Source organism: Vanessa tameamea, chromosome 5 (assembly GCF_037043105.1).
Source record: "Vanessa tameamea isolate UH-Manoa-2023 chromosome 5, ilVanTame1 primary haplotype, whole genome shotgun sequence".
NCBI lineage: Eukaryota > Metazoa > Arthropoda > Insecta > Lepidoptera > Nymphalidae > Vanessa > Vanessa tameamea.
Genome location: NC_087313.1, coordinates 7,972,463 through 7,986,188, shown reverse-complemented (window position 1 = coordinate 7,986,188; position 13,726 = coordinate 7,972,463). Strand labels below are relative to the sequence as shown.

Here is a 13,726-nt window from a genome sequence, read left to right as displayed (position 1 = left end):
ATAGAGTTTAAGGCGAGTTTTATCATTAGGCATTATATATTCTACTTATAAAAAAAAATTATAAACGTGAAATAAAAAATCACATTATTACTGGATAACTCTTCATAAGGCATAGAGCCTCATAGGGCTCCTCATAGGGCCTCATAGGTCCTAGTAGGACGAGTACCCTACCTAATGAGCAGCCACCCAGAAGTACTCCTCTTCATGGGACAAAATACGCACTGCGTACTTCAAGTCGTAAGTAAAGACAACGTGTGATTGGCATTACGCCATCATACGACTAAGCGTCTATATAAAGGTCGTTGAGATTTTTGACAGGCAGGGTCAAGGTTACACATTCAGATTTCAATCCAAATATCTTTGCTTTTTCGACATGATGAAGATGGAGAATCACGTGCTCCATCAGCATTTTTACAGAGTCGGATTTTATATAGATGCTGGCAATCTGACCTTATTTGTTTAGAATTTAGAGTACAGACTACAAAAACATTTATATTGAAGGACAATGAACCTCGGACAATGGTTAAGGAACAAACAGAGTAGTATGTTAATATCACTATTGAGTTTTGGTCTCGTTTAACTACTAATTACTCCTTAAACGAATTACTAGAAACTACATAGTGTACTGTCAAATATTATATGTACAGTCAGCGTCAAATAATTAGAGACGCTCAGGGTATTCAAATAAATAGACGCAACCAAAAAGTCAATAATATCGGTACAAACAAAGTTTCCTTATTGTTGTCAACAATATACTCGCTCAAAAGTTCGAGACGTTTAAAATGTCATATAGATCGTTTCAGTCAAACCGCCATAAATATGGTTACAGTCATGTCGCCAATGGTATCCAAGCATTCTAAGTGTTCAAAAATACGGAACACATTAAAAAAATAAACTTTACTGCTATATATTTTAAATATAATTTCTCACATCAATTAATATTCAAATATTTATGCATAAAATGAAAGGGATAGAAACTACTTAGGTACAATCCTCTTCATTTTAAGCACGATGTCATATATACATATATCTTGTTGTTAAAAAAAAATCGTGCTTAGTCGTTTACGATACTTAATTAATTTGCGAATATCGTCGAGAATCGTTTGGTGTCTAACTGAATCGAAAAAATAATTTTGACGGAGTGTGAAATGGAGTTGGCTGGTTTGCGAATTAAAGCATTATTATATTGTAAGCAATAAACTGTTGACTGAAAATAGATGTAAACCTCATTGATTAATGAGAATTAGTATATATATCTCATAGAGCAAGAGTGCTTATCTATTATTCTATATCATGTTCATGTCAAAAAAATAAATATTAATTTTTATACTAAAACAAGTACTTAATTTTACTTGTGAACCTAATTAAAATTAATACATTACATATTAACGACTTGGATACCATTGGCGAGATGACTGTAACCATATTTATGGCGGTTTGACTGAAACGATCTATATGACATTTTAAACGTCTCGACTTTTTGAGCGAGTATATTGTTGACAACAATAAGGAAACTTTGTTTGTACCGATATTATTGACTTTTTGGTTGCGTCTATTTATTTGAATACCCTGAGCGTCTCGAATTATTTGACGCTGACTGTACTAGAACTAGATAAGTCAAAAATAGAATCAAAGACTTAGACAATTTTACTTTTTATTAATATATGATATATTCCTAACAAGGGCAACCATACAAAGAATCATTTTAATTTACATATATAGAAAGATAAATATACGCATCCTAAAAACAAATCCTCGAACGTCGGATAAAAATATGTATTTTCAGCAAATTTAATTAATACCAGTCATTTTTAATAACAGGAAATAACAGACGACTAACAGTTGAGGCTGTCCACTGGTTAGAACACGCAGTTTTTCATCGCATTTTGCAGGTTGAAACCAGGTGATATCACTGAATTTTCATGTGCTTAATTTGACTTTATAATTCATATAGCATTAAAGAAAATCATCGTGAGAATTACGAACATATAATCTACGATTGGAGTAGCATGCCGGAATTGGCTCCAAACCTCCTCCAAAAGGAAAATAGGCCTTAGCCCAGGGGATGTTACTTTACGTAATCGGTAACGGTTGTTTATAGTTAAATTACGAAGTTTTCGTTTTTAATTCATAATACGTTACCTTGTGTGAGCGTATTGTTTTGATGTAATTATATTAAAGGCTTAACACAATATAAAATGGATTTTAAGACTTGACGATACATAAGTATGCGAGTAGGTCAAAGTTATTTTTAGTCATTTCAACTTATGAGAAATAAATTAATGAATTTCAGTTATTGTTATTTAGAGAACAGGATTGTAGTTACCTCTAACTCAAACCTTAAAATAGAATCATCAAGCTTAATGATTGTCAAGAAAAAAACTTCCATTGGTTCGGAAGGAAAACCAATCAGGCCCGAGAAAAAACCGGCAATAGGAACTCAGTGGGACAATTTTTTTATATCGTTTTTAAGAATCGTATTTACGATATAATTTATCATATTTCTATTTGAAAAGGTCTGGAGGCCATCGATTCATTCCCGGTGTGGTATCATTTAAGAATTCATTAGTTTTATAAGATCCCGTAACACATAAACGTTCCTTATTTATTTATTTTTTAATTTTGCATTTGAATAATTTTAAAGGTTGTAAAAGCGTATATATTTCCCAAAATGACTTATTAACCTTGTGTTGGGTAACATTCGTAACTACGTTATGCTTGTTCAACTCGTACTAACAATATTTTTACGAATATCTAATATATACTGAGAAGCGACGATCCATAATTGATTTGAATTGAATTCGTTTCTTAATGAAACTTTAGTCCCAGGATACATTTTGTGGGAATAGCCCTTCTGCACCACAAATAAAAGCGCGAGGCGTATCCACATCAGTCAACAATCTAATTTTCTTAACCGTGAATGCTGCAGAGCTGTCTACTAAATAACCCATTAATTTGAGCGCGCCATTGCATGCAGCTTTTGTAAGAAAAATGGACCAAGAATAAATCTTTGATCTCTTGCCATAAACATCAACCGTTTGTATTCGATTACTCGGGTACAAAATTAAAAGACCGAGTGCCAGCGATTGAATTAAATCAAATAATATAATAATTAAAAAATAATATTGATAATTAAGTTAATAAAAACATATAATAATATTTGTAGGTCAAATCTTATAACCGAAATTAAATTGAAATGTTGCAAATATTCGTGCAGGTGACAATACAATCGAGTAGTTAATTAACAGGTTATAAAAAAACTCAAATCAAGCGGAAGATTGCACTCCTCGATATAGCCTCCTCCACTAATTATACCTAAGCCTCCTTAAGCTCCCCTTGCATGTAGAGCCCCAGTACTTATATTTTGAAGGAACATTTCAAGAAAAACCCTTTTTCTAAAAATTCTCATCGAAACATAATAGGAAATAGGTGAGAATCCACCATGCAGGTGCGCTGACGGCCTTTAAGGACTGAGTAGGTTCTTTTCTTGATTACTGTTGAGCTATGTATGGAAGAAAACTTAAATTATAATTATATTTACAAATAAATTTAATTTATAACATTTTCCTTAATCTGACACTTGAAATTAAACTTAGAAAAAAGATTACTCACCGAATGGTATATTTTGGGTAAATTTAGTTTAGAAACTAAATCAGTAAAATAGATCATCAGAGTTCAACTGTATTTATATTTATTATTTCATATAGAGACGTTACAATACGTTATAATACACCTATCATAAGCGAAAGTTACTTAGAAATCGTTTAAAAACAGCTGATTTCCATACATATTTATTCTACATCGATATAAGACGACACTATTAATGGAATTGAACATTATTTAAATTATCATAAACCGGTACCAAGGCTTGTTTTTAAACGAACAACATTTCGTAATTTATTCTTTTGACGAAATATTAATTCTTACTTACCACGTGTACGGTATTAACATCTCGGGTGAGACATTGGTGTACAAAGTCCATTATATATTATATAAATAGAATTATTATATATCTAGCATGTTTTGTGTGCATCTAATTTTGTGATTTATGTCAGATTTACATACAATTTAAATATCAACTACAATAACAAGACATTAGTCTTTATTCTAAGACACCGCTTTTATAATTAACTTATAACATATTATGATGTGCTCTAAATTATAGACTATAATCACTGTACGTTGATACGTTTTTTTTATTTATCGTTATAATAATAATATTCATACAGGCATAATCATTATAAATTGCAATGCATTCTGCAATTATTTTAAGCTAAAACTATCGAAATGTAACTTTTAATTTCATATCTAACCAAAAAATATTATAAAATAAACTTAGAACTAACGCCCTACGTGTAAAATAGATTATTTAAAGTATTTCTGTTAACGTAATATCCATAATTTAAAGCATTTTTTAAATGTGCCAATATACAAATTTTTTATCATGTATTTAATGAATTATAATAATATTATATTAGCAGTATTATTTTAGTAATATCTCATTTGTAAATACTTGACCTTAAAATGGAATCAATAAATAACAAGGCAAAGAAACTAGGCCGAGGCTAAAAAGTGGCAGTATTCCAAAACCTTATTCTTTTAACTTCAAATTTGTATTTCTTTATTTTTAAATAACGCAGGATAAAACAGGTTACAAACGATAAATATTATATTAAATTAATTAAAATTATGAGTTTTGTTATATTCAAACCTGGCCATTTTTTTATTTTATTAATATTTTAATTACCAAAAAAACAAAAAAAAAAGGTGTACAAAAACATAAAATTCAAAAAGGCTCATCGCGTAGTTAACTATCTTTGCAATAAAATAGCCGCGAACGATGGCACAGATTTTAAACGAGTAGGTAATAAATAACAAATAACATTAAACCAATACTTAAATAAACAATTATAAAAAAAAAAACGTAAACATAAAATTATTTTACGCTTACAACTGTAAGAAGCTGGCATGTTGGTGGTTATAAGTAGTCAGTTCCTCATTTCTCTTACAATTAACGTTAGATTAGCTGTAAATACTTCATGTGTATTTTGGAATACTGCTCCCTGAAAATAAGAAATGAACACATACATTTTTAATTTTTACTACGTACCAATTAAATTAAATTAACGATATTTTTATAATTTATTAATTAATTAATTTTATTTTTTAAATGAATAGGCGACGGTGATTTAATTGATAGATATTTTTTTAATATGCAGAAATTTATTCGATTGAAAGTATCAGGTGTAATTACAATTAACATTTTATAATTCGACACTCATGTAATAAATACTCGTTGACTAGTATCATAACATTAATATACACGTAGTATAGGAAATCTGTTATCACTTCTAAGGTAGGTAATAAGTAATGTTTTATTTTTTAACAGACAATTTACCAAATTACATTAATAAGTAGTTTAATTAAATGATCGTTTTTTTATAAAGACGTAGGGCCGTTCATATATTATGTGCCTAAAAATTTATTATTCGTTAGCCTTTTACAATGCCACAATACGAAAATCTTATTAAATTGATATTAGAATGAATATGTACTAACTTATGGCTCTACTAAACATTATGATATCGCAGAAATATTAGCTTGTTGCAGACTGCTACATATTATATGGACAGCCATATGTACAGCGCCGGCTCTAGGGTAGAGCGAAGGAAGCAGTCGCTATTAAAATTATAAGCGAAAAATAAAATGTTATAGTCATCTCTCCATACACGGAGTAGCGCGGCAGGGACTCTGTTGGCCAGTCTTACCGGTTTATTTCTAAATAAAGTGAAACAAAGGCGCCGAAAGATTCTCTTTTCTAACCTGATAAATGGCTAGAGCAGACGCCGCATTTGCAACAATTTTTTTTATTTAAAAAAAACATAGCTGCTTTAACACTTCATGATAAGGAATGATAGATTCTTACTTGTTTTAAATTTAAACTATGTCAGACATACAAAACAAACTATATTACAAATTATTACTATCAGAAGTTTTTGATAGAATATTATAAGAATTGGGAACAATTAACTCTTATACTGATATGGTAATGAATAGATTACGAAGACCACTTAATGGCGTGACATACTTATTCATTTTTAATTTAAGAAATGACTTTCAGTTTTATCATGAAGTAATAAAAGAAGCTATTATGTATTGACTATCTAAAAATTATATATAAGAAGAATGTTGAAACTGAGTTACAATAGCCACAATAGTTGAATAATCTAATTATATATGAAAGATGTTAACCTTAAACATAATGTGACATTAAAAATATTTATAAATATTCTGGATAGGGACAAGACAATATAATAGGTGTTTTCTTGTATAAAGCAAAACTTTAAAAACACAATTATCACTCTATCTATCAATTAGTAACATTTTATAAAGTCAACAATATTAAAAAGCCATGTTCTTAATATATTATTATACAATCAACTACCACCATATTACAACATAACTACTGTCTGCTACTTATAAATAAACCTAATATTATTTGTTATTAAAGAGAGATATTTTAACGAAATACTGGACAAATTTCTCCTCTAGCATTCTAGCAAACATCTTAAGATTTGTTTATCTTAATATTATGTCATAAGTAAATATTTTGGTCACAGTACACAGGTAACAAAATAATCTGTAAGAGACCTTCGCTGCCTTTTATGAAAATGGAAAAACATCTGCTCCATTTACCTATATTTTAATCATTTTCCTGAATTGATTAGAATATTTTTTTATATTATTATTATTATTCTTGTCATTCTCAATTCCATACTATTTTCCATATTATTAATAATAATATTGGTTAGACAATTTTAACAAACACAATGTCAAATAGATTTATATAAAAACATTGGAAGAACGAAGTGTGACAATGAATGCCAGTGGGTCACTTTTCAGTGGCTTTAAAAAAGTGAGTGCACTCCAAGCTCAGTTTCATCAAAGCATTTTCGATTACATAAACTTTTTTAATCTCTTTTCAAAAAGATTAACTACTTTAACATTGAGCTTAATAGACCATACGAATACATATTTTTAACAACATTATTTTTTTAAATTAAGACAATTACACCCTTTAATTATAATGTGACATAGTTTTATTTTTATCTAATGCGTGTAATAATATCATGACTTATTTAAACAATTAAATTGACATCATATTAATAACAAAAATAATGATATTTTTTAAATTATCTTTAAAGAATTAAATTTAATACTATATAGAACTAAACATGCCTATCAAAAGCATCAAGTGAATAGTTTAAGACCATTTGAATCAACCTTTAATTGGTATTTATTTATTATGTTAGTGATAGTGATACTATATATCAAAATAAATAGAACCTCTTCGGACAAACAACAAATTTTATATATGTACCAAAAAAGTTTCAAATCAATAACATTGACTTCATATATTCATTCACAAATGTGTTATGTGAAAGGCAACCTCTATTTAACTTAATAAACTTTAGTACCATTCTGGTACTAATGTTATGCAATATTTAAGATGTTGTCTATTCCTTTTTGTTATCTATCATACTAATTAATAAAGGCAGGAATGTTTATATTTTGCAATATGTTAACTAATATGTGCAAGATAAACACTGATAAATGACATTAAAATCACTATTAATTTATGTCTAAGTCTTAATTATGTATTGAGATAATTTTTTAACAAGAAATGTGAGTTAATTCTTAAGCTAAATAAAAATAAGTGTCAACAACCAAAACAAGGGTAATATTTTTAAAATTTTCTCATAGCAGTTAATTGAATAAATAATAAAATTATACTTTTTTACATTTAACCAATATTTTTACAATTTTTTATACTGAAATCTTTAAATATATCACAATTTCAGTGTGTGATGAGGAGGCAAGGAATATCAATTATTACAATTCGATAAACAGAACTTGTTTTAACAAATTACATAAATCTTAGTGGCCATTAAATGGGTGGAGAAACCATCTACGGTACTTATATAAATATCTTTGTCTTGCTTCTCTTTAAAATTCTACAATTCTTTTACTAAATCAATATGTAGTAGTAGTCATCAAATGTTTTGCTAACCAACAGCCTACTATGATGGGGTGATTTGTTAAAGAATGTGGTGTCTTCTTCTTACAAATGTAAAATCATTGATGAAAGAAAGAGGCATCAGTATTTAATTGAAAACCCACATTATTAAGAGTAGCTGCTCTTCATTATTTATAAGCATTGTATGACAGTAACTGGTTCATCACAAGTGCTTACATCTAAAATTTCGTTTATACTTTACTATTTGAACTAAAATCATAAATATTTTAATGAATACCCTTGTTAAAATGTGTTTTATTTTTAAATTAGAAGTGAATAAATTGCTTTCTTCTTGAATTACATAAATAAGGAAGCAATGATTGATACAATTTAAAGTTTGTATAATGTGTACACATTTTGTCTTTACACAAATTCTTAAAACAGCAAACAAGCTCTAATTAAATATATACAATTATAATGTACAAAATGATTAATAAGTATTTTATTTCTAATTGTTGAATCCAAGAATTACCATTTTGTTTTTAAAATTGGTTAAAAAATAATTTTGAAAATACTAATGTGTTATGACTGTCAGAATATCAATTCACCAAAGAATTCTTAATCTGTAGATTAGATAATACCTCATATCTTGAAAATTAATAAAAACATATTTAAGCCTTTATGAGTCACATTGGTATTTCTTCTCATTAGCCTACATCCAATACAAATGATTGGTATTAAGATAACTCGTAACTTACATTGTCCTACAAAGCTTTAAAAAATCAGAGTAAATACAAATACATTTTCCCATTATCTGAATAAATTAAAAGAAAAATATGAAATGTATATGTAAAGCAATAAAGTTTATATGCTATAACTTGCAATGATAGTGTTAATGCGAAATTCCATAATTAACCCCACCTGTGTTGAGACCCGTGTTCTCGGATACGCCCGGAGCCGGCGCCGGCATAGCGATGGGTGGCGCCTGTTCACCGGACGGACGACCTTCACCACCTGGCTGCATTGTCACCGGATGTATCCCGTCTGAATCGTCGCGTTCAAGAGTATGGTAATCACCAGACTCTTCTGGTGGTCGCGGTTTACATTTGTTACAGCAGCAGTTACAACAACAGCAAAGACAGCAGCAGCAGTAACATCCCGTCAAAATACAACAAATAACGAGAAGGGCTTTGCACGCAGGACTAGTTACAGTGAAGTAGAAGTTGACATTTTCTTCTCCAAATTGCTCAGCTATGTATAATCCGAGGGAGCCATAGTTGTCATAGATATTTCTCTTTGTAGCGTCACTTAATATTTTGTGAGCACGATTCACCTCTTTAAACTTTTCCGCTGCCTCTGGATTATTTGAGTTTTTATCCGGGTGATATTTCAATGCTAATTTACGATAACTTTTTTTGACATCATCGGCGGTTGCAGTTTTGGGTACCTGCAGTATTTGATACAGGCTATCGCCCGCAGTTGATAATTTCCTTTTGTCCATATTTCAACTTCTATTTTCCAACTACTAAAAGATTATAAATTAAAGATGTTACGATGAATAATTATTACTCACACACGAAAATCATTAAACCGATCTTGTTCACAATCTTTGCCTTTTTTACGAATTTACAATGGACACGATACAGATAACACTAAGACCGAAGATTTGAGAGGATAAACAGAATATATTAATTTATTTATGTTTGGTTTATGATAAATGATTGTTGTCTATGCCACATGCTACTTCTGAAAATATTAAATAAAACTTACTAACTATTGTTAAAGTTCACAATACTACTTACATATTCATTTGTTGTATTTTCTGGTTAATATTATACTGAACTATTATTGTACCCGGTAAAAGCATAAACAAAAAATCAATAACTCCAGTCTTTTTTATATTATTTTATCAAAGACTTTTAAATTGTCATGGTATTAAACGAAATTATATTATTTCGTAACCTTACAAATGATTTAATCAAATTATATATAAGCTTTTATTTAACTTGCAATATATATGTAATAAAATAACATCTCGTTGTAATAAGATAACACCTCGTATAGACGGTTTTATTCTACATAATAAAAGTACATAGTTCTTAAGAGTGACATATGACATAAGTTATAAAATGATATAAAAACAAGGAGGTTAAATATTACTACATTCACCCACACTTTAATTTAAAACATAGTCTTGCAGTCGTGTAGGAAGTCTGTGCTCTCTATTTGATCTACGCAAAGTTGCTTCCTCTTCCATAGAATTGGATCGATTTCCTTCAGGTGGCAGCTCTTCGGTGGATTCATAATTAGAATCTGATGTATTATCTTCCCTTGGTGAATTTTGTTCTTCATCAATCGGTACCTCATTTTCATTTAAAACATCAAATTCTCTTTGACTTTGGCCTAAAGGTGCTAAATTACGATTTGAAACGGTAGTTTCTCTACCATCCGATAAACGTATGTGGGAATAATTTGGATTAACGTGTATTAATTCCACCTCTTCAACTAGTGGTTGATATTTATTAGTGCGATTGCATTTTCGCATAAGTGCATGCTCCGAATTTATCAACCAACTAGGTACTGATACACCGTTTGCTGATTTTCTTGTGTGTGTGAACATTCTTTCGTGTGGCGTGCAATTTGTAGCAGTACAGAGAAGAGAGCGGATAGAATGTAATGCTTGAGGCAGAGCGAGTTCCCAATTCTCAATAGACATGTTTTTCGAACGTAATGCTAATTGTACAGCTTTCCATAAAGTAGCATTAAGGCGTTCTACTTGACCATTACCTCGCGGATTGTATGGTGTAGTTCGACTCGTTGCAATGCCACGATTATAAAGAAATTCTTTTAAATCAGAAGACATGAATGCTGTACCACGATCAGAATGTATGAAAAATGGCATACCGAATGTAAGAAATATTTCGTTTAGATTTTTAATAACTGTTTTTGAAGAGATATCGGCACATGGAAATGCAAATGGGAAACGCGAAAATTCGTCAATTATTGTTAGTATATATTTGTTCTTCGTATTGCTTGGAATTGGTCCTTTGAAGTCTAGACTTAATCTTTCAAATGGAGCTGTTGCTTTAATTAAGTTAAGTCTAGGAATAGGATTCCGTGCGTAATTAGGCTTTATTTCTGAACAAACACGACAAGATTTTATCATGTTTCTTATTTCTTCTATAGTGTATGGTAGATTCTTTGTTTTAATCCAATGAGCCATTCTTGTAACTCCAGGATGACATAAAGCTTCATGTAATGAAATCAATTTTGTGTGTTGTACTTGAGCTGAGGAACAAATACGTGATAATGCATCTGCAATGTCATTTTGCTTACCTGGCCTGTAAATTATATCGTACTTAAATGGTGCCAGTTCTAAACGCCATCTCTGTATTTTTTCGTTTTTAATTTTATTTGTCAATTTGTTATTAAACATAAATGATACGGATCTTTGATCGGTTATTAGTCGAAAAGGTTTACCAATAAGATAATGTTTCCATTTTTTTAAAGCTTCTACTATGGCATAAGCTTCTTTCTCAATGGCTGAATGATTTTGTTCTGTTAGATTTAATGTTTTAGAAAAGAATGCGACAGGTCGACCATCTTGAGATAAAACAGCAGCAATAGAATGGTCAGAGGCATCGGTCTCGACAGTAAGTGGAAGACTATAATCAATTGCATACACAGCTGATTTAATTATGTCTGATTTTAATGATTGAAATCTTTGTACTAATTCTTCAGAAAATGGAAATATTTTATTATGAGATATAGCATGAATTCTTTCAGAGAAATTAGGTATCCATCGACTGTAATGTGCAAACATTCCAACGATCCGACGTTGGGATGGTAAATCGTTTGGTGGTGGTAAAGACGTTAGAGGTCGAAGGCGATCAGCATCGGGTCTTATAACTTGATCTTTAATATTATATCCTAAAATATTTATCGTTGTTTGAGAGAATTTGCTTTTATCCTTGTTAATAGTGAGACAATACTTTCTAGCTGCAGCTAAAAAATTTTCTAAATTTTCATTATGTTCGGTTAATGTCTTACCACAAACAGTAATGTCATCTAAGTAGGCAAATGTATCTTTGAGTTTTTCTTCTTTTAACACCCAGTCAATGATTCTTTGAAAGCTGGAAACGCCATTAGTAACTCCAAAGGGAATACGTCGAAATTGATACAGATTTCCATCTGCTTCGAAAGCTGTATATTGTTTTTCTTTAGCAAGTATCGGTATTTGGTGATAGGCATTCTGTAAATCTATTGTGCTAAAGAAAAAATATTTCGATACTTGAGAAATCATTTCTTCTATATTAGGAAGCGGATATGCATCTAATTGCGTATATTTATTTATTGTTTGTGAATAGTCTATAACAAGACGTTTTTTATGATTTTCATTTTTTGTTATTAAGACCTGAGCTCGCCAGGGCGAAGAACTCTCTTCAATTATACCCTCAGCTAAAAGCTTTCTAATTTCTTGAATAATAAATTGTTTGTCATCTTGACTAAATCGGCGAGACTTTATTGCTATCGGCTTACAGTCGGCAGATATATTTGCAAATAAAGGAACGGCAGGAATTGACGCTTCTGCTACATTACAAACTATTATCGGCTCTTTAGGCCCTCCAAAAGAAAATTCTAAAAATGAATGTTTTTCCAGTATATCGTGACCTATAATTAAATCAGCACAAAGGTTTTTTACAATCAATAAATTTAAGTCATCGTAATCGTGATTTCCTATTTTTGCTGATACAATAGTTTTTCCATCAACTAGTGATGTGAAATTAGTCGATGCCATAGAAATAGTTTGATTACTAGGCAATTTCTTTAATCCGCAAAGCTTAAAAAAATTATCATTAATAAAGCTCACTGAGCTTCCAGTATCAATTAACGCGTGTGCTCGAATTCCCTTTATGTAGGCAAGCAACGTTGCTTTTTTTAACGAGCTTGGAGAAGCAGCTACTATGCATGCAGATGATTCGAATTGTTTAATTGTTGCCGCATTATTACATATTTTACTGCGACAAACGTTAGCAAAGTGGCCTTTCTTACCACACATTTGGCAAGTTACATCTAGTGCAGGGCAATTTTTGCGAATATGAATACGGTCACCACAAAAAAAGCATTTCCGTTTATAATTAGTTGCTTCTGAAGAACTTTTTCTACTATCATATTCAGATGATTCTGGTCGTACAAACATACTATTATCTCTAGATTTATTATTTTCAATAGCATTAACGCTGATATTATACTGCTGAGAACTAATTTCTGCTCCCTCTAGAGACAAGGCTTGATTGTAAGCGTCATCGAGTGATAAGTCTAAATTTTCAAGGAGACGTTGTCTTATTTTATTAGATTGTATTCCAGAAATAAATGCATCGCGTATGTTATCGTTTCTATTTGTTTCTGCATCAACATTTTTAAAATCACAGTCTTTTGCTAATTGTTTTAATGCCTGTAAATAATTGTCTATCGACTCTTCAATTTGTTGTTTTCTTGTTGCTAGAGCATGTCTTGCAAAAATTATATTTTTGGGTTTTATAAATATTTTATCCAATATAGCTATTGCTGTTTCATACGTGGAACATTCACTGATGTATGTATATATATTAGAAGATACATGATTTATAAGTAAATCAAGTTTTTTATAAGAAGTCAGTACTTTTTCTGACATGTGAGAAAAATCAGAAGCCGATAGAAAACTCTCGA

The 13,726-nt window shown here is 30.3% G+C and overlaps 1 protein-coding gene across 1 annotated transcript; it reads right to left on the bottom strand.

The window, feature by feature from the left end:
* Window positions 1-3,668: 3,668 nt before the first annotated feature.
* LOC113392314 (dnaJ homolog subfamily C member 5 homolog) lies at window positions 3,669-9,696 on the bottom strand. Its single transcript, XM_026628675.2, has 2 exons — window positions 8,939-9,696; window positions 3,669-5,063 (listed from the first exon to the last, which is right to left on the bottom strand). The coding sequence occupies exons 1-2, from the start codon at window positions 9,516-9,518 to the stop codon at window positions 5,038-5,040; spliced, it is 606 nt and encodes a 201-aa protein (XP_026484460.1). The 5' UTR covers window positions 9,519-9,696; the 3' UTR covers window positions 3,669-5,037.
* Between the last annotated feature and the right edge of the window lie 4,030 nt (window positions 9,697-13,726).